The sequence below is a fragment of the Arvicola amphibius genome, chromosome 10 (assembly GCF_903992535.2).
Source record: "Arvicola amphibius chromosome 10, mArvAmp1.2, whole genome shotgun sequence".
Taxonomy (NCBI): domain Eukaryota; kingdom Metazoa; phylum Chordata; class Mammalia; order Rodentia; family Cricetidae; genus Arvicola; species Arvicola amphibius.
The window spans coordinates 77,229,205-77,247,831 of NC_052056.1; the positions used below are offsets into that span (position 1 = coordinate 77,229,205).

The window sequence follows — 18,627 nt, forward strand, 5'->3', positions numbered from 1 at the left end:
ACAAAAGGGGAGATGGGGACAATATGGATGTATTCTTAGTGACTGTGTGCTCAGCACACATAGCAACTGTAGCAGAGACAATGGCGCCCCTTAACCCCTGCAAGGCTATAGCCCCAGAGACCTAGAACTCCTCATTGGAGAATTTTGGGGTGGGCGAGAGTTGAGACAGGGTTTCTCTATATAGTCCCGACTTTTCTGGAACTCAGCATGTAGATCAGGCTGGCCTCAAATTCAGTTATCTACCTGCCTCTGCCTCCTGGGTGCCTGCTCTAGCTGGGGAGTTGTAGGACATGAGCCTTTGGAGAACACTCTCAGATTGAGCTCAGCAGGAAGGTGCATTTCCAGGGCATCATGACACAACAAAGTTGCAGTTACCCTCAGCCTCACCTTAGCTGAGCCAGGTCACAGGGCTCACCAGCAAAGGTCACACAGTAAGTTATACAGAAATGACATTTCAGGGCCGGGTGGTGGTGGCACACACCTCTAATCCGGAGGCAGAGACGGTGGATCTCTGTGAGTTTGAGGCCAGCCTGGTCTACAGAGCAAGTTCTACAATAAACATTAAAAAGCTACAGAGAAATCCAGACTCGAAAAGCCAAAAAGAAAAGAAAAAAAAAAAAAGCAAAGGCATTTCAGACCAGAACTGGGTGGGGCCCCAGTCACCTTTTCTCTCAGTACCTTAACAGCAGCACACCATAAAAATGTGAGGGCAGAGCTACCAAAAGCAGCTCAACTTGGGCCCCTGCCACCCTGTGGGGCCATCTGGCTTCTCTGAGGAATGCAGGGCAGGAATTCTATGGATGGTTTCCTGACAACCTGAGCCTGGTAGGGTCAGGTGAGCTCTCTGTCCCTGGAGGCCAGTGTCTGCGGCTAGAGCAGAACCTTCTGCTTGTTTGTTCAGACCATTCAGTGTAACCCAAGCTGCCTCAGACTCACTAGATAGCAGAGGATGCCTTCCAGCTCCTGGTTCACTGGTCCCCACATCTGAGCTATGTGCCACCATGTCCAGAGCATCTCTGTCTTGTTTCTCAGGCCCTACCCTAAAGGCGAAGAAAGAAAGAAGGCTTGTCTGTCAGCTCTGTCTGAAGTGAAGGTGCAGCCTGGTAAGCCGGCAACCTCAGGGCCAGTGAGGCATGAGGGACTGATGTGGAAACAGGGCTTGGCTAGCCGCATCACACACTTGGGGCCTCCAGCATCCGACACCCGAGGGATGAACTTCCTCTTTTCTGCTTAGTGAACATATTTGCTGAGTGTCTTAGTTTTCTGTTGCTGTGAAGGGACACCATAACCGCAGCAACTCGTACCAAAAAAAGACATTTAGTTGGGGCTGGCTTACAGTTTGGAGGTAGTCCATTGTCCTACAGTGGAAAGCATGGCGGCACACAAGCCTGCATGTGCTGGGTAGGTAGCAGAAAATTCTATATCTTGATCCACAGGCAGCAGGAAGAGAACTGTGAGCCATTAGGCCTGGCTTGAGCTTCTGAGACCTCAAAGCCCACCCTACAGTGACACACTCCCTATGGCCAAGCACTCAAACCCATGGGTCTATGGGAGCCATACCTATTCAAACCACCACACTGAGAAATGGGAGCACCTGACCATTCACAGAACACAGAGATGGAGGAGTGTGTTAGAGCATGCTAGGCCAGTGCAGCCAGGGTAGGAGTCTCCATAGAGAGTGAAGCAAACCCAAGACTTTCCCAGACAGCAGCAGGGTAGTTGCCACAAAGCTAAAGTCTAGAACATTCTGGAGAAGCATCTCCTGGGAGGCTTGCCTGGATGGATCCTGAAGAGTCTGAGTCAGGAAGGGCAGACCCACAGTGAGCACAGGACAAGTCAGGGTCCTCATTCGGCTGCTCTGCATTTGAAGCCTGGACTGGGGACTGGCTATGGCTCCGTGGTGACACGTAGCTACCTGTACCTCCTTCTGTGCCTGCTCAGGCTGCTACCTGCCCAGCAACCCTGAAGCAATTGTGCTAGACATTGACTACAAGTCAGGAACGCCAATGCAGAGGTGAGTGCCCGCCCCCACTCTGCCCCACACCAGCAGTCTCCACTGTACTCATGAGCTCCGTTCTTCTCTCAGTGCTGCAAAGGCGCCCTATCTGGCCAAGTTTAAGGTGAAGCGCTGTGGAGTGAGCGAGCTTGAAAAAGAAGGTCAGTAAGAGACCCCTCGCGTCCGGGTGCCGCTCCTCACCCCTGCTGCTGTGTTACAACATCCTGTCAAAGACGTCTGCATGCGTCTTCCTGCAGACTCACCCTTCCTCTGGAAATGGCAGGGTGCTCTGCAGCAGCGCTTTCTTACCGTGGAGTCTGCCCCCACCCCCGTCCTCAGAGCCCAGCTACTGTGGGCACACTGGTTGCTTTAGGCTCTGTAGAGAGGAGCATAGTCTGAGTGACACCGGAGAGGTGTGTAGCTTCACACATCTGGAGGCTGACATCAGGACGTAGGCCAGCATGCTCAGTGAGGGAAGGGTCAGGCTGTGGCCAAGCAGGAATCTAAATTCTGGGCTGGGTGTTCTCCGGCTCACCCTCCTGCGGTTGTAGCAATCCATGTAGGTGATGCTGCTTAACCTCCCTGCATCTCTGTCTGCCTTGTGTGACCTGACAAGTCTCTCTTAAAAGGACACTTGTCATCTACTATGACTGCATCTTCAAATACCTTAATTCCAAAGAATATCATGGTTGTGGTTTGGGGTATGAACTCTGTGGGGACACAGACCAGTGTGGAAATGGCTTCAGTGGTCTGGCTTTGTTTCGGCCCTGAGTCCTCAGCTTGGACCCCAAGGGGCTCTGTTTCAGTTCCTTGTAAACTTGTGTGTTCTTAGGAAAAGTCCTGGCCCTGTGATCCTACATGATAACTCATGGCGTTTCTTGGGACCCCTTAGTGCTCTGCCAAAGTGATTCTCAAGATCCCAGTTCTTTCTCAACCCTATGCGGCCTCCTCATGCCCTCAGGCTGATAGAGAGCACCCCCTCCTCTACCCAGGTCTGCAGTGCCGCTCAGATGCTGAGGATGAGTGCCGCGGGCAGGAGGCTGATGGCAAGAAGATCTGCTGGCAGGCAGCCATCTTCAAAGTGGGGGATGACTGTCGACAGGTGACAAGAGCTGGCCTTATACAGGCTGGCAGGGCAAGGCACTGTCTCCTAGTGACACCAAAGAAGAGCCCCTTATGTTGTGACACATGACCCTTTCCTGCACTTTATGATTCAGGTGCTCTGGAGGCATCAGAACAAACCCAGAAACCCCTGCTCCCAGCCCCACCCTGCACCATCAGGGACGGCCTCACTCCCACATCCTCGGGGCAATCTTGTGACAGCCCAGCCTGGATGGGCAGTGAGGGCAAACCTCTAGGCTCTCATTTGGCCACAGCTTGCCCCCTTCCCTACTGTGTGAGCCTCGAGGACCACTAGTTTCCAAGTGGTCCCAGGGCTGAAGAAAGAACCCTGACTGCATCCTGTGCCTTCTCCGGTCCAGGACATGTTAGCCCTGCAGATCATCGACCTCTTCAAGAACATCTTCCAGCTGGTTGGCCTGGACCTCTTTGTTTTTCCCTACCGGGTGGTGGCTACCGCCCCTGGGGTGAGTTCCTGGAGCGTGATAGGCAAAGGGGTCAGCACATCACTGCTCCCACCTGACTGTCCCTTCTCTCTCCCTTCCTAGTGCGGGGTGATTGAGTGCATACCGGATTGTAACTCCCGAGACCAGCTGGGCCGCCAAACCGACTTCGGCATGTATGACTACTTCACACGCCAGTATGGGGATGAGTCTACCCTGGCCTTCCAGCAGGTAGCTAGCCCCACAGCCTCAGCTCACCTCCTGTCTGCCTCTAGTAGGAGCTAAAGTAGTCCCCATAGCTTTCTCTTGGTGTCAGAGGCCTAGAACCTTGGTTGCAGAAAGAGCCGCTGTCTGCACTCACTGCTGTGAGCTCTGCCGTGGTCACACAGAGCCAGGGGAGACCACAGCCCTCTCCACACAGGCACGCTACAACTTTATCCGAAGCATGGCTGCCTACAGCCTCCTGCTGTTCCTGCTGCAGATCAAGGACAGGCACAATGGCAACATCATGCTGGACAAGAAGGGCCACATCATCCACATCGGTCAGCCAGGCCCTAGGGGGCTGGGAACGAGAATGGCAGCCTACACTCTGGGTAGAAGGGAAGCTGGTGGAGTGCCTCTGCTGTAGCCTGGCACGAGCCCCCCCCCCCCCCTCAGGCCCCTGTAGCTGAGACCCTCTGCTAGAAATAAACCACCCTGACCTTGCTCCTGCCCCAGTTACAGGCAGCTTTTTGGGATTTTGCAGACTTCGGCTTCATGTTCGAAAGCTCACCAGGTGGCAACCTTGGCTGGGAACCAGACATCAAGCTGACAGATGAGATGGTGATGATTATGGGAGGCAAGATGGAAGCCACACCCTTCAAGTGGTTCATGGAGATGTGTGTCCGAGGTTATCTGGCTGTGCGGTGAGCCCATGGGCCACGCGGAAGGGAGGTGAAGGTGGGAAGGGGGAAGTCAGGCTCAGTAGCACTCACATCAGGTGGCTGATTACAGTCAGATACCTGTCACTCCAGCTCCACCATCCACTGCCCCACACATACATGCATATGCTCAAACAGATGGGCATACACATAAAGATAATCTTTGTTTCAAGACAAGGTCTCACTATGTAGCTCTAGCTGTCCTGGAACTCACTCTGTAGACCAGGCTGGCCTCGAACTCACAGAGCTGTCTCTGCCCCCCAAGTGCTGGGACTAAAGGTATGTGCCGCCACTACCACCCGGCCATAAATCTTTAAGAAGTGAAGGGCCTTGCCTTCTAATCACCTAGTCTACCTTTGTGAGCAGCTTCCAGTTCTGAACCACCAGCCCCATCCTGCAGTCTCCCACAGTTAACCTCATCCGCCAGCACCCTCCAGCCTTGAGCTCCCCCTCGGTACTTCCTGGCCACTCTTTCACTGTAGCCCCGCACCTCCACAGCTACATGATAGACTGACATCAACCCGATGGCACATCACACATGCTACTGTGGTTAAGTCCAATAGAGCATCTTTGAAACCACAACTGGAAGCCTGGCGTGCTGGGGACAGAGGAGGACACTCAGCCATAACGGCTGTGTGAGCATGGCTGGGGGAGGCAAGCCAAGTGGTGGAAAGTAGAGGTGGATCACAGGACTGATAGCCGGGTCCCACTCAGGCTGGCTTTGTTTCTACCTTTGCTGTCTCCACAGGCCCTACATGGATGCAGTCGTCTCCCTAGTTACACTCATGTTGGACACAGGCCTGCCCTGTTTCCGAGGCCAGACAATCAAGCTTTTGAAGTAGGTGCCTTGGGGAAGGGCTGTCGCTGTGCTGGGGCTCTACCTAGAAACCTTTTGTATCCTGGGAACCCCAGAGCAGCCAGGCTTCCTGGATAGCAAGATGGCCTTGAGCTCCCCAAGTGGCCTAGTGGTTGCTGGAAAGGGTCAGGGGCCACACTGGGTCACACCAGGAGAAGGGGCCTCAACAGGTTCCCACAAATGCAGCCTTTCATCTCTCCCCAGACATAGGTTCAGCCCTAACATGACAGAGCGAGAGGCAGCGAATTTTATCATGAAGGTCATCCAGAGCTGTTTCCTCAGCAACAGGCAAGTCGTCCACCATCCCTGAGCCTTGCCAAGGGTGAGCAGGTGAGAAGGGCTCTGAGAGATGAGGCTCCTCACTCTCCTGCTTGGCCTTCCAGGAGCCGGACCTATGACATGATCCAGTACTACCAGAACGACATCCCGTACTAAGGCAGCTGGAACCTCTGCTGCCCCGAGCAGCCTGGGCGTGGAGCTGACAGCAGCACAGAACCTTGTTCAGGAGACTGACAGCGCAGTATGCTGTGTGCGCAGGTGTGAGAGCACAGGTGTAAGTCTCTGTTTGCACTGGACACATTCCCCACTTGTTCACCTGTCTACTACATGGGTACATGAAGTATTTTCTTGTGTAAACATGGAAAAATAAAAATCCCCAAATGTGCTACATTTGCTTTGTCCGCTAGCCCCAAACCTGCCTCCCTGTAGCTGAAGCTGCCTTGAACTCCTGCTCTTCTCACGTCACTCCCGAGCTTAAGGAGTCTGCTTTTGGTTTTGGCAGGATAATCAAACCCAGGGCCTAAGCATACTAGGCAAACACCTCCGCCCTAGCTGTGTGTAGCCTCGGCCTGTGACTCACCCCAAGGGGAGACTTTCCTAGGCTGGTCTTTGTCTCCACATCTCTGTAGTTTAGTGGTGAAAGTTCTTGGCTTGCCTGACATGCGCAAGGCCCATCCCCAGGGGCCCCAAATGACAGTAGGCGGGAGTGGAGGCAGAGTCCAGGTGGGAAAGAAACTGAGAAAGCAAACAAAAGTGAACCTAAGAGTAGCAACCCAGACCTGTAATCCTGGCCACTCCCAGCCTCGCTTTGGTTTGGTTTTGATTTTGTTTTCTTTTTCTTTTTTTTTTTTTTTTTTTTTTTTTTTTTATTTTTGTTGTTTTCAAGACACGGTTTCTCCCTGTGCCCTGGCTGTCCTGGAACTCACTATGTAGACCAGGCTGGCCTTAAATAACAGAGATCCACCTTCCTCTGCCTCCTGTGCCACCACCTCGCTACTGGTTTTGGTTTTTTGTAATTATTTGTGAGTGTAGTTTGTGCACTGTGACCATACCTGGTGTTTGGTGAGGGGGCCAGAAGAGGGACAAGAGTTACAGGATGTTGTCAGACACCTGGTGTAAATACTCTAAACTGAGCCCAGACCCTCTCTAAGAGCAGCAAATGGAAGCCGGGTGGTGGTGTTGCAGACCTTTAATCCCAGCACTTAGAGACAGAGGCAGGTGGATCTCTATGAGTTCAAGGCCAGCCTGGTCTAGAGTGAGTTCCAAGACAGCCAGGGCTACACAGAAAAATCCTATATGGAGAGAGAGAGAGAGAGCAGCAAATGGGGGCTAGAGAGATGACTCAGTGGTTAAGAGTACTAAGTGTTGTTCCAGAGGTCCTGAGTTCAATTCCCAGCATCCATGTGGCAGATGAAAACCAACAACTGTAACTCCAAGATCTGACACCCTCACACAAACATGTATGCAAACACAACACCAATGCACATAAAATAAAAAGGGTTAGCAAATGCCATTAATCATCTATCTCTCTAGCCCCCACTTAGTTTCCTGAGACAGTTTCTCATTGGCTGGAGCTCCCTAACATGCCCATCTCTACCTCCCCAGCCCTGGAGTCACTGAGATGACCACCACATCCAGCTTTTTTGGGAAGGGCAGGGGACTGGGACAGAGTTTCTCTGTTGCTTTTAGGCTTGTCCTGGAACTCACTCTGTAGACCAGACTGGCCTGGAACTCACAGAGATCTGCCTGCCTCTGCCTCCCAAGTGCTGGGATTAAAGGCGTGCACCACCACCGCCCGGCTACATCCAGCTTTTTTTTTTTTAAATATTTTATTTATTTATTATGTATACAACATTCCTTCTATGTATGCTTGCATGCCAGAAGAGGGCACCAGATCTCATTAAAGATGGCTGTGAGCCACCATGTGGTTGCTGGGAATTGAACTCAGGACCTCTGGAAGAACAGTCAGTGCTCTTAACCTCTGAGCCATCTCTCCAGCCCCTACATCCAGCTTTTTTGCATGGGTTCTTGGGATCAAATTTCCATCCTTGTGCTTGCAATACAGCCATCACCCCAGCCGAGGAGCGGTAAGCTCCAAGGGACAGAGCGTATAGGCTGCTGGGTGCGATTAACCTTCACCACAACAGATGCTTTCTCCGAGTTCATCTTCATTGACCATTTATCTTGTCGGGCCACTAAGCATGTTGCCAATAAACTTATCAGAAAAGCTATAATTGTTTAAATGGCGTGGTTATAGTTCAGCATTCACGAATGCTGAGTTCAATCCCCAGAACAGAATAAACCACACCTGGTGGCTCATGTCTGCACTCCAAACACTCAGGAGCCAGAGGTAAGATGATCAGTAGTTGAAGATCACTCAGCTACATTGTGAGGTCAAAGCTGGAACGTCAGGAGACCTCCACCCCACCAAATAAGTAAGTAGTCTAGAGCTTACATGTGCAGGATCAAAATTCAACCCAGATTGATTTCCACTGAGCAGACATTCCTCGTATACACTAGCACATTCCTCACGAAGCCCACTATCGGTGTGCTCAGATGCTGTGAGGAAGTTTGGGTTTGGCGCACCCCAACCTGCCCAGGGGAACCCCAATATTGCAGGGAATTTGGAGTCATTTCCGTGGGGAAAATAATCCATATACCACGGAGGGAACTTGACAGACCAGCACTCATCCTGCCCAAAGCCCAAACTCACAGTAGCAAACGACTCCCTAGGGGGTCGGGCTGGAGGACAGTCCAGCTGTGGACAGGTATACCTGAGGACAAGTACCCCTGTGCCCAGGTGACAAGGGGGTCTCTGCGCCCATAGGAACACACAAGCTCCACCCCACCCTTTTCACACGCCAAAAACCACAAAGGAGACAGGTGAGGCAGGTGGCAGAAGCTGACATGATGCGCTCTAAGCAGGCAGCAGTCCGCGCGCGCGCAATTCAAGCAAAGGCGACAGCGTGTAGCGCAGCCTACGGAAGACTGTGTCCGAGCCAAGACTACTCGGGAGCCCCTGGCCAACGGTGTCGGGCTTCCCCAGCGCCACGTAGAGCAGCGGCAGTGCCAGGAAGCCCAGTGGGAGCAGCAGCAGCGTCTGCAGTGCGCTGAGCGCCCACAACCTGAGAAACCACCAACGAACGCGTGGGTGGTGGCTCCAAGACCCCGAACCCGGACTACCGGGCCACCGCTAGCCACTCACCTGATGCTCCCAGCGCCCGCACCGCCAAACAGCCGATTTTCCTGCAGAGAAAGGGACGCATTCAGCTCTGCGCAGGAACTAGCCATATCTCCCCCGAGAAAGCAGGTCACTCGTAGAGTCTGGGTCCCAGCTTCGCCCGCGCGCCCCGGCCCGCGCTCACACAGTCAGCCCTGGCCACCTCCTCCATGAGTGAGCCCACGCAGTCCTGCACCCGACGAGGCTGCGAGTTCCACCTGCGGGATAGGCACGGAGATGGGCCACCTGGCCCGGCTTTAGCACTGCTCTGCCGTCCTCCATAGTCCCAACCCTTACGGTTCTGCGCCACCACGCGTAGCCTCCAGCGCAGCCGCTGCCTCCATCACCTTCCCCTGCAGCTCCTGGAGGGTGGCAACAGGGACTCAGGACGGAGAATGCAGTCCACCGCGGGTCAGGGGGTGAGGAGAGAGGGTTGAGTCCGCAGAGCGTTAGAAGTGACCGGCTCAAAGTACCGAGCGGCCGCACCTGCAGGACTCCGCTCTGCTCCTGGAAGCTGGCCCAGGCCTCTTCCGTACGCTGCGCGCCCTAGAAGCCAAGGGCTTGGGTGAGCATCGCCAGGACATGCCCTCTCCACGCGTCCTCCCTCAGAGCCCTGCACCGTTCGCACCTGTCGCAGGTCCTCTGCCTGCATGGTGAATTTGGCCTCCGCCAGCTCCAGATGTTTCTTCAAAAGAATCCAAGTGATATTAAGAACCTGCAGGCCTCGCACACCGCTGTGCCCCAGGGCTTGGTCTCCCCCGCTCCCCGCCCCCAGGTGTTAGGTCGCCTGTTTTCGGGTTTTATGCTCTACCCACGCAAGTGCACGGCCCTGCCCACAGCCATTCCCCCACCCATGGCCCCGCCCAGGCTCCGCCCAAGTACCTGCAGTGCCGCAAGCTGAGTTCCCAGTCGCTGCTCTGCTCGCTGTTGACTCAACTCTTCTCCTCCATAGTAGAAAAGCTGAGGACAGAGTTTGTGAGTGCCTGGTTTATGGGACTTGGGGACGAGGGCGTAACCTGGGACAGTCCGTACGTACCTGGCTGGACAGCTCCTCCCACTCTTCCTGCAGCTTCCGATTGTGTTGCTCCTGCGGACAGGGTCCAGGCTGTCTAGGCCCCTCCGCTAGCTTCGCCACCCTGGGCCCCACCTCTTGTTATTGCCCTTACCAGGTCCAGTCGGTGCTGCTCCGCGGCCTCCAGTAGCCCACGAGCCTGCTCCGCGCGCTCCCGTGCCGCCTCGCGCGCCTCCCCTCGAATCGCCCGCGACGCTTGACTTCGTCTCCGCTGCAGGCTGCGCGGCAGGGCAGTGGGGACGGGGGGGAGGAGGGGGGGACGGGGGGGCGCGGAAGGGGGGGGACACAAATGGTCAGGGATGAAACTAAGGCACAGGATCCTGTGGGAAGGCCCACCGCCAGCCTGAGAGTTCCAGACTGAGCCCACTGCCCTGGGCCCTCGGTGCCCTCGCACCTGCGCTCGCGCTCGCGCAACTCGTCCAGACGCCCGGTGAGGCTCTCGCTCTCGGCTTCCAGCCCACGCACCAGCTCCTCCAGCTCCTGCTTCCGCAGGCGGCCGTCGCGGTTGTCCTTCTGCAGCTGCAGCAACTGCTCCAGCGGTTCAACCATAGCTCCAGCACTCTGCCCGGACCTCCGCCCGGACCTCCGCCGCCTGAGCGGCCCTGTGGCCCGCGTCACAATGGGCAGCAGGGGGCGCCAGAGCCCGACCCAAGAAAGGCCACGCCCGATCAATTCAGGTATACAATTTTTATCAAAGCGGAACTTGGTGACCCATATCAATAATCCTCTCTCCTGGGGTGTGGGAGACACGAAGATCAGAAATTCAAGGTCATCCTTTGCTGCGTAATCGAATTTGAGGCTAGCCAGGGCTACATGTGGACCTATATTGGATTGATAACAAGTTTACAAAATTCCAAGTAAAGACTGGATTTGACAGTTCATGCCTGTAACCCAGAAATTCAGAGACTGAGGCAACAGAATCGATCACCTGGAGTTCAAACTCAGCATAACTATGTAACAAGAAGACTCTGACTGAAAAAAAAAGAGAGAGAAACTGAACTACCACAGTAACTAACCATGGGGTAAATCAGGTGTACCTCACCTTCGATTCAAAGCAAGGAAAGAGGATTTTGAGAAAACGTTTAAGTTCCTTTTAATTTGGCTAGTCTGTAGCGCAGGTTGCATCTTGTTTCTATGTCCAAAGGCTTGTACCACCATCCCTGGCTAAAAATTGGCAGAAGAAAAGCACTGTACTATGTTTAAAAAAGGTGAAAGTTGAGGCAAGATAGAGAAACAAAATTAGGACATGGGAAATGAAAGGAGCCACCACCCCCATCCTGGAGCCCCTCACCAGCATCTACATTTGCTGTGGACACAAATAATAGGCCGCCCCCCTGCAGACACTGGATGCTGACATGTAGCGTGCCCTTGCATGGAGCACCACCACACGCAGCTTCGCTACCTTCCCACCCGTCTCACCAGCAGTTCCTATCAGGAACCCTGAAAGCTCCCTGTCATCTCAGATTTCAGGCTCCTTGGCCAGCCTCAAAACCTACCTGTTAACATCGAAAGGAGTAACAAGGGACAAGCCCCACAAGGGACTCCCAAATCTCTAGTGTGAATTCTAATTGGTCTTAATAATAAAAAACCTTGAGTCAGATATCGGAATAAATGTTGAAAGATCAGAGGAGTAAAGGAGTCAGCCACTAGAGAGACTTTTTACCTCCACCGAATCCTCAGATCAAAGGGAGCAAGATCCTGTCTCTACAAATCCTCAGACTGAATGGGCTGAGCTGCAGTCTCTCCTCCGGGCTTATACCCCTCTCTGCCTGGCCACATCACTCCTGTCTACACTCCCTAGTGCGATTAAAGGCCTGAGACCCCCAAGTGCTGGGATCACCTTTGTGTGAGCCCTGTTTCTCTTTTATATTGGATCAATTTCGTGTAGCCCATGGTGGCCTTGAGCTAATGGAGATCCTTCTTCCTCTGACTCCCAAATACTGTGATCAAGGCACGTACCACCACCACTGCCTGTCTCAAAGGCTAACTAGTGGTTTATCGCTGCACTGTTTATTAGATTACAAACTATCACCACACACACCCACACTTGCCTGTGTCTTGCTTCTTTGAGGAGCCCACACCTTTGCTTCTGGGATGAGCCATTTCTTCTGAGCTTCTCGCCGTCTCTTAACCCATACTTAAAGTCTGTATTATCTTAGGCTAAGACATGCTCAGCAGACAAGCCCAGTAAACCCAGTTCAATCTATAGAAACAGCGTGAGAGAACTCTGAAGGTCCTCTGTGTTAGGACCCAGGCATCTGTACTGGCCTGTTATTGGGGTCCTGACAGCCATGAGGAGCACCTCCTGTGAACATTCACTATGCTCCCTTTTAGAAGGTGGGCCTTACTACTCTCTCTCTCTCTCTCTCTCTCTCTCTCTCTCTCTCTCTCTTTCGCTCTCTCTCTCTCTCTCTCTCTCTCTCTCTCTCTCTCTCTCTCTCTCTCTCTCTCTCTCTCTCTCCTTTCTCCTCTCTCTCTGTCTCATCCACAGGGACTGGTCTCTGCCCCGTCTCTCTCTTCCAATAATCCCATGTGAGTCCTGTTGTATGATGTTGACTTCCCTTCTCAGTGTTTTAAATGACAACACTCTAACCTGTACACATGGAGGCCATGGCACAAGTGTGCCACCCCCAACATCAAAGACACACAAAATATTAAATTCCATTTTATTTATGTTTATGGATGCTTTACCAACATGCCCATGCACCATGTGCATGCAGTGCCTGTGGAGGCCAGAAGAGGGCATCAGATCTCCTAAAATGACTTACAGATTGTTTTGAGTGCTGGGTGCTGGGAATCCAACCAACTCCTCTGGGAAAGGACTGAGCCATCTCCCCAGTCCCCAAAATGTTTAGTAAAACCTTGAGTCTGCTTTACAGTGACCAACCCTTCAATACTTTTCTGTGTCAAAGCCTGGAGACTATGGCCTGAGGTCCCTAAAAGCTAAATGGCAGCTCCTCAGGCTGCTCTGAGCAACAGGCAGTGCCTCGTCCCCACCTCCCTTGACAGAAACTATACTAAACGACACCAACTAAGGACTTGGCTGGCTGACCTTTGTCCACAACTTAGGAAACTTTGGCCTTTTCCTGGCCGCAGACTCAGGACACAGGCTGTGAAGCGCTGCTCTTTGCTGGCCAGATCTCCCGGACCCAGCCTCACTTGGGGAGTGAAGGATAGCCCTGATCTGAGGGTTTCTTCCTGCTACCTAGGGACCATCTCCTGCCAGTGGGTCAGTGCACAATGGATACTGCGTACTATGTATGAGGCTGTTAATGTTCACCCTCCTAACGGGACACTCACATGTTTGCTCTCTGGACATTTCCTCGGGGCTCTCTCATGCCTTCTCCACCCCTCACCCAAGGTCCAAAATTATATCTCCACTATGACAAACATTTTGCTCTGGCCACCCACTGTTCAGCTGCACTGGGATGCCCTGGGCCAGTTTCTGCAGAGCCTGCACGGCCCAGGCCTCCCTTTGCTGGTCCTGTTCTGATGCCTCCAGCCTTATGCAGTCTTTACTGTCCCAATTCCTATTACAAACTACAGACCTATCCCCCAAACTTCTCCATTATGAGTGGGAAGCCCCCTGCCTCAGCCCAGTGTGACTTGGCTACTTTTTGCCCAACACTGAGATCTATTAGGCCCCATGAAGAAGGAGCAGGCTTGAGGGCCATGGTCTTGAGGACAGTGCTAGCTGCCTTGGGTCACCCACTTACCACCTCCATCACCACAGCTTTAGGCTGGGTCACTCCCAACGCCCCAAGGTCTGCTTTTTGTCAGTTTGTTTTTTGAGACAGGGTTTCTCTGTGTAACAGCTTTAGCTGTCCTGGAACTAGTTCTATAGATCAGGCTGGCCTGGAACTCAGAGATCCACCTGCCTCTGCCTCCCAAGTACTAGGATTAAAGGCGTACACCACCACCCAGCTAAAAGTTCACTTTAAGGATAGAATTTGCCATACTGTACATGAACTCAAAACTAGCTCAGGCCAACTGACCTCCCTACTCTTGTGCCTGAACATAACTAGAGTATGGGCCAGGTGTGCCTTTAATCCCTGCTGGCAGGCAGGTCTACAGGCAATTCCAAGCCAAACTCTCTCATAAAACATCCTGAGTATGACTTCACAGAATCCAAGTTTGATAGTCATATAAGGAGAAATCCATTGTTGGAGGGTCCTAGGTTGTTAACAGGTTGGTAGGTGCATTATTCAGAGTTATGTGTATATTCTACATGCAAGTAAATCATCCAGGCTACCAAATATATTATTATAAGAAAGGTACATACAGATCAAGCCACATGGAGCCCCGGGCTGCTTGCTGTGGTGGTTTGAATAGGTATGGCCCCCACAGACTCATGTGTTTGAATGCTTGGCCTATATGGAGGGGCACTGTTTGGAGGTGTGGCATTGTTGAGGTAGGTATGGTCTCGTTGGAGGAACTGTGTCCCTGTGGGGGTGGGCTTTGAGGTCTCTTATGCTCAAGCTATGCCTACTAAGGGGGAGTTCACTTTCTGTTGCCTGCGGATCAAGATGTAGAACCCTCAGGTACCTCTCCTGAACCTACCTGGTTTCCGCCATGATAATGATGGATTAAACCTCTGAACTCTAAGGCAGCCCCGATGAAATGTTTTCCTTTGTAAGAATCAGCGGAGTCATGGTGTATCTTCCCAGCAATGGAACCCTGACTGAGGCACTTGCTGACTCAACAGCACTGGCTAAGGTAGGGGTGCACTGCAAAGTTACCAGACATACAGGTTGGTGGCAGCACGTGTACTCCAGAGTTGGCAGACTGCCTGTCTAGAAGCAAAGGCTAAACAGAGAAGAAGCAAGTGTCCTGGACTCCTCTGGGCTAGCTTACATATACTACTTTCTGACATGGAAGTCAGCAATGATGGCTCCTTGGTGCTGCCTAAATGCTAATCCAACGACGCCCTTTGGGGTGATGAGCTTTGTTACCTGTGGCCAGGGAGAACAGAACTGAATTTAACAGACTGACCTCAAAATTATATGGGGCTATTTTTCTAAATTTGCTGTCCAGCAGCTGAGACAATGACAGGATAGAACTCTTAGCAACACTCAGGGTTTCCTCACAAGCCTTTCTGTATTTTCAGGGACTACAGCCCCCAGGCCAGGCTCATGCACACAGAACAGGGCCTTCTGGATTCCTACCTATTCAGAAGAACAAGTCCCTCCTCTCCCCTCCCAACGAGTCTGGTGTTTTTTTGGTTTTTTTTTCCCTTTGTTTTGTTTATCAAGACAGGGTTTCCCTGTGTAACAGTCCTGGCTGTCCTGAAGCTCATTTTGGAGACCATGCTGATTCACCTGCCTCTGCCTCCCAAATGCTGGAATTAACATGTGCCACCACCACTGGCCTTGTCTGGTTTCTATAAGTCAGCATGCATCAGGTACCCTAAGCCTGACCGCTGTCCTTGCCTGCATCTGTCCTCACTTAGCCTGACCACACACCCAAGTTCCATTCCCTCCAGTGGCTCCTGCTTCCCTCAAGCCCCAGCTGGAAAGAGCCTCAAGGACCAGCAGTAGCCCAGGCCATGTGAGTTAAAGTCTCACATGTGCCCATACATTCCTACTCAGATTCTGAAAAATCATTAGAATAGAGCACCACATGTGACCTAACAGCCTGCGTAGCAATCACTGCTGTCGATGTTAACAGTCTGTACGTGGTGGTACAGACTACTTGCACTAGATACTGAGAACAAGACATCAGAAGTTCCCTTTTGGGGTTAGGGAAATGGGAAGTAGAAAAGTGTTGAGGACTCAAGCCCTCACATATTGGGGGCTAGCTCTGAGGTTAAGTGCACCAACTCTTCTCCCAAAGGACCCGGGTTCAATTCCCAGCATCCACATGACAGTTTACAACTGTCTATAATTCCAGTTCCAAGGGACCCAACACTCTCACACAGACATACATACAGGCAAAACACTAATATTCATAAAAATAAATAAAACTTAAAAAAGGGAGGGAAGCCAGACATTGTAGCATTTGTCTCAGGTCCCAGGACTCCTATGGGAAATTGGGAGGAATCCCTAGAAGCCAGGGTACAGCAGACACACACAATCCCAACACATGGGGAAGAGACTAGCCTGGGTGACATGGAAACCTACGAACAAGAGCAATTCTTGTCAGGGATGCCGGCACAAATCTTTAATCCCAGCACTCAGGAGGCAGGAGCAGTCAGCTGTCTTCCAGGCCAGTCTGGTTACAGTGAGTCTCAACAAAAAAAGGGATTCTTCATCACACAAGCACAATCCCACCCAGGAGACACTGCTGCTTCCTTCAGTTTTGCACCTCCTGCTACCAGATGTCACTGTAACTGGAAATCATCCTCACCCCTAAGCAGTCCCCTCAGGGGTGCAGGAGCCAGAGTGGTCAAATGCCTCTCCAAACAGCTCTGGGAAAGAGATGTTTTAAACTCAGAGCATGGAGACTGTGCATGCCTCAGCAGTACAGGGTTCGACAGGCATGCACGATGCCATGCTGCACATTCAAAACTGTGACGGGAACCAGCTAAGGGTGGTGGGAATACCTTCAAGCCCTGCAAGAGATAGTTGAGTTGGTCATCAAAATTTAATTTTCAGGGCGTGAGCAATGGCTGTTCTTCAAGAGGCTCTGAGTTCAATTTCCAGCAACCACATAGTGGCTCACAACCATCTGCAATGGGATTCGATTCTGTCTGGCATGCAGCAGTGTATGCAAGACAGAGGAATTCATGTATGTAACAGAGCACTCACACATAAATAAATCTTTAATTTTTTTCTAAGGAAATAGACATTGGGGCTGGTCATTTAATCCCAACAATGGGAAGCAAGAGGCAGAAGGAACTCTTGAGTTCCAGGGTAGAGATGAAAACATGGTGAGACAGTACCTCAAGAATGGGGGTGGGGGGGCTGGAGAAATGGCACAGAGGTTAAGAGCACAGACTGCTCTTCCTGAAGTCCTGAGTTCAATTCCCAGCAACCACATGATGGCTTACAACCATCTATAATGAGGTTTGGTACCCTCTTCTGGCATGCAGGCATACATGCAGGCAGAATGTTGTATACATAATTTAAAAAAATAGAGGGGGGTAGGAGAGGAGAGTGGGAGAAAATACTTCCATGGGAATTTAAAAAGGTCTAGGCACCAGCGCTTAGGAGGAGGATTAGGAGTTAGGATAGAATTCACCCGGCAGCGTGCTTAACTATCATACACACACCATGGCATTCACAGAAGAAACGAAGACTTTTCTCCTTTTTAAAATTTTTAATGATTCCTATTTTATGTGTAATAGCGTTTTGCCTGCATGTGTGTCTGTGTGAAAGTGTTAGACCCTGGAACCAGAATTAGGGTTTTTGGGGTTTTTTTGGGGGGGGTTGTTGTTGTCTTAAAGATTTATTATGGATAGTGTTCTACCTGCATGTATTTATTATGGATACAGTGTTCTGCTTGCACACCAGAGCAGGGCACCAGATCTCATTATAGATGGCTGTGAGCCACCATGAGATTGCTGGGAAATTGAACTCAGGACCTTTGGAAGAGCAGCCAGTGCTCTTAACCTCTGAGCCATCTCTCCAGGCCCCCAGAATTAGTTTTTAGCTGCCATGTGGGTGCTGGAAATTGAACCTGGGTTTTTGGAAGCTTTTGGAAGCCAGTGCTCTTAACTGCAGAGTCATCTCTACAACCCCATAAATTAGTCTGTGTAGCCTGGCTGTCCCTGAATTCAGAGATCCCCACCTGCCTTTGACTCTTTCATCACTAACATAGGCGTGAGCCAAGGACACCCTAGTGAGAGAACTTGTCTTAACTGGATTCAACCATGCTCAGGACCACAGCATTTTAAATCTTCAGAAAGAAGACGAGCTAGAGAAGGCTCACTTGTTATTTTGCAGGGAACCTAGTGTTTAGTTCCTAGAACCCACATGGCAGCCCACAACTCTCCATAACTCCAATTCCAGATTAGGTGCAGACCCTGTGGGCATTGACACTATAAATGGAAATTAGCCTGTTCTGAAGATTTTGATCCATTCTCACCACTAAGCAGTCCCTTTAGGGGTGCAGGAGTCAATCTGAGGACACCAATCACACCTAGCACACCCACATACACATAAGTAGACATACACATAAAAATTAGCTTAGTTGGGTGTCTGGGTATGGGGCATGTCTTTACTCTCAGCCTTCAGGAGTAATAAGAGTCAGGTTGTGTTGTTTTTTTTCCTTTTTTGTTTTTGCAAAGCAGAATTGCTCTGTGTAGCTTTGCAGCCTGTCCTGGAATTCACTCTGGAGAACAGGCTGGCCTCGAACTCAAGATTCACCTGCCTCTGCCTCCCAAGTCGGGCTATTTAACGTTCACAAATCTCTTTTGAGTCATCCCATCTTACAGGTGCACACAGGGGAGTTTGAACCTAGCATCCTGGCACTGGGGAAACTGCTCTACCACAAACCCAGCCCTTTAAGAGAATCAAGTCTCCAGCTTACCAAGAATCAGTGCAGCAGCACCAACTCTAGAGATGACCCATGAGGGCTCATCTTTCCCGGCCTTTTCTTAGTTATAACCGTGCTCCTGGGCACTGGTCACCCCTCCTCCCAGCCACCCCACCAGATCTGCTTTCTGGACAGCCTTTATTAACTTGAGTCAGTATTGTTCTGACACGCTCGCATCTAAAGACAATCACCCTCCATCGTTCACCCAAGACTCTGCTCTCCTAAGACCTTGTCTTCTGCTGGAGGG

The 18,627-nt window shown here is 51.6% G+C and overlaps 2 protein-coding genes across 2 annotated transcripts in view; one reads left to right on the plus strand and one right to left on the minus strand.

The window, feature by feature from the left end:
• Nucleotides 1-6,003, plus strand: part of Pi4ka (phosphatidylinositol 4-kinase alpha) — a 134,044-nt gene extending 128,041 nt beyond the window's left edge. Inside the window, exons 45-55 of the mRNA XM_038345205.1 lie at nt 1,033-1,103; nt 1,942-2,014; nt 2,087-2,157; nt 2,989-3,098; nt 3,478-3,582; nt 3,664-3,789; nt 3,980-4,100; nt 4,304-4,463; nt 5,227-5,316; nt 5,539-5,622; nt 5,718-6,003. Coding sequence (XP_038201133.1) covers nt 1,033-1,103; nt 1,942-2,014; nt 2,087-2,157; nt 2,989-3,098; nt 3,478-3,582; nt 3,664-3,789; nt 3,980-4,100; nt 4,304-4,463; nt 5,227-5,316; nt 5,539-5,622; nt 5,718-5,769 — 1,063 coding nt within the window. The 3' untranslated portion in view covers nt 5,770-6,003. The remainder of the gene's footprint in view (nt 1-1,032; nt 1,104-1,941; nt 2,015-2,086; nt 2,158-2,988; nt 3,099-3,477; nt 3,583-3,663; nt 3,790-3,979; nt 4,101-4,303; nt 4,464-5,226; nt 5,317-5,538; nt 5,623-5,717) is intronic.
• A 2,527-nt stretch (nt 6,004-8,530) lies between these two features.
• Tmem191c (transmembrane protein 191C) lies at nt 8,531-10,840 on the minus strand. Its single transcript, XM_038346624.1, has 10 exons — nt 10,300-10,840; nt 10,000-10,123; nt 9,870-9,920; nt 9,716-9,793; nt 9,462-9,518; nt 9,320-9,379; nt 9,131-9,195; nt 8,979-9,051; nt 8,819-8,859; nt 8,531-8,738 (listed from the first exon to the last, which is right to left on the minus strand). Exons 1-10 carry the CDS (start codon nt 10,452-10,454, stop codon nt 8,531-8,533), a joined length of 912 nt encoding a protein of 303 aa, XP_038202552.1. The 5' UTR covers nt 10,455-10,840.
• Nucleotides 10,841-18,627: the final 7,787 nt, after the last annotated feature.

What these genes read in the sequence shown, in the direction of transcription:
- Tmem191c (XM_038346624.1), bottom strand. Translation starts at nt 10,454, where the DNA reads ATGGTTGAACCGCTGGAGCAGTTGCTGCAGCTGCAGAAGGACAACCGC. An exon ending in AGCAGCACCGACTGGACCTG is followed by an intron (nt 9,921 to 9,999) that starts GTAAGGGCAATA and finishes CCCTGTCCGCAG; the next exon opens with GAGCAACACAATCGGAAGCT. An exon ending in AGGTGGCCAGGGCTGACTGT is followed by an intron (nt 8,860 to 8,978) that starts GTGAGCGCGGGC and finishes CTTTCTCTGCAG; the next exon opens with GAAAATCGGCTGTTTGGCGG.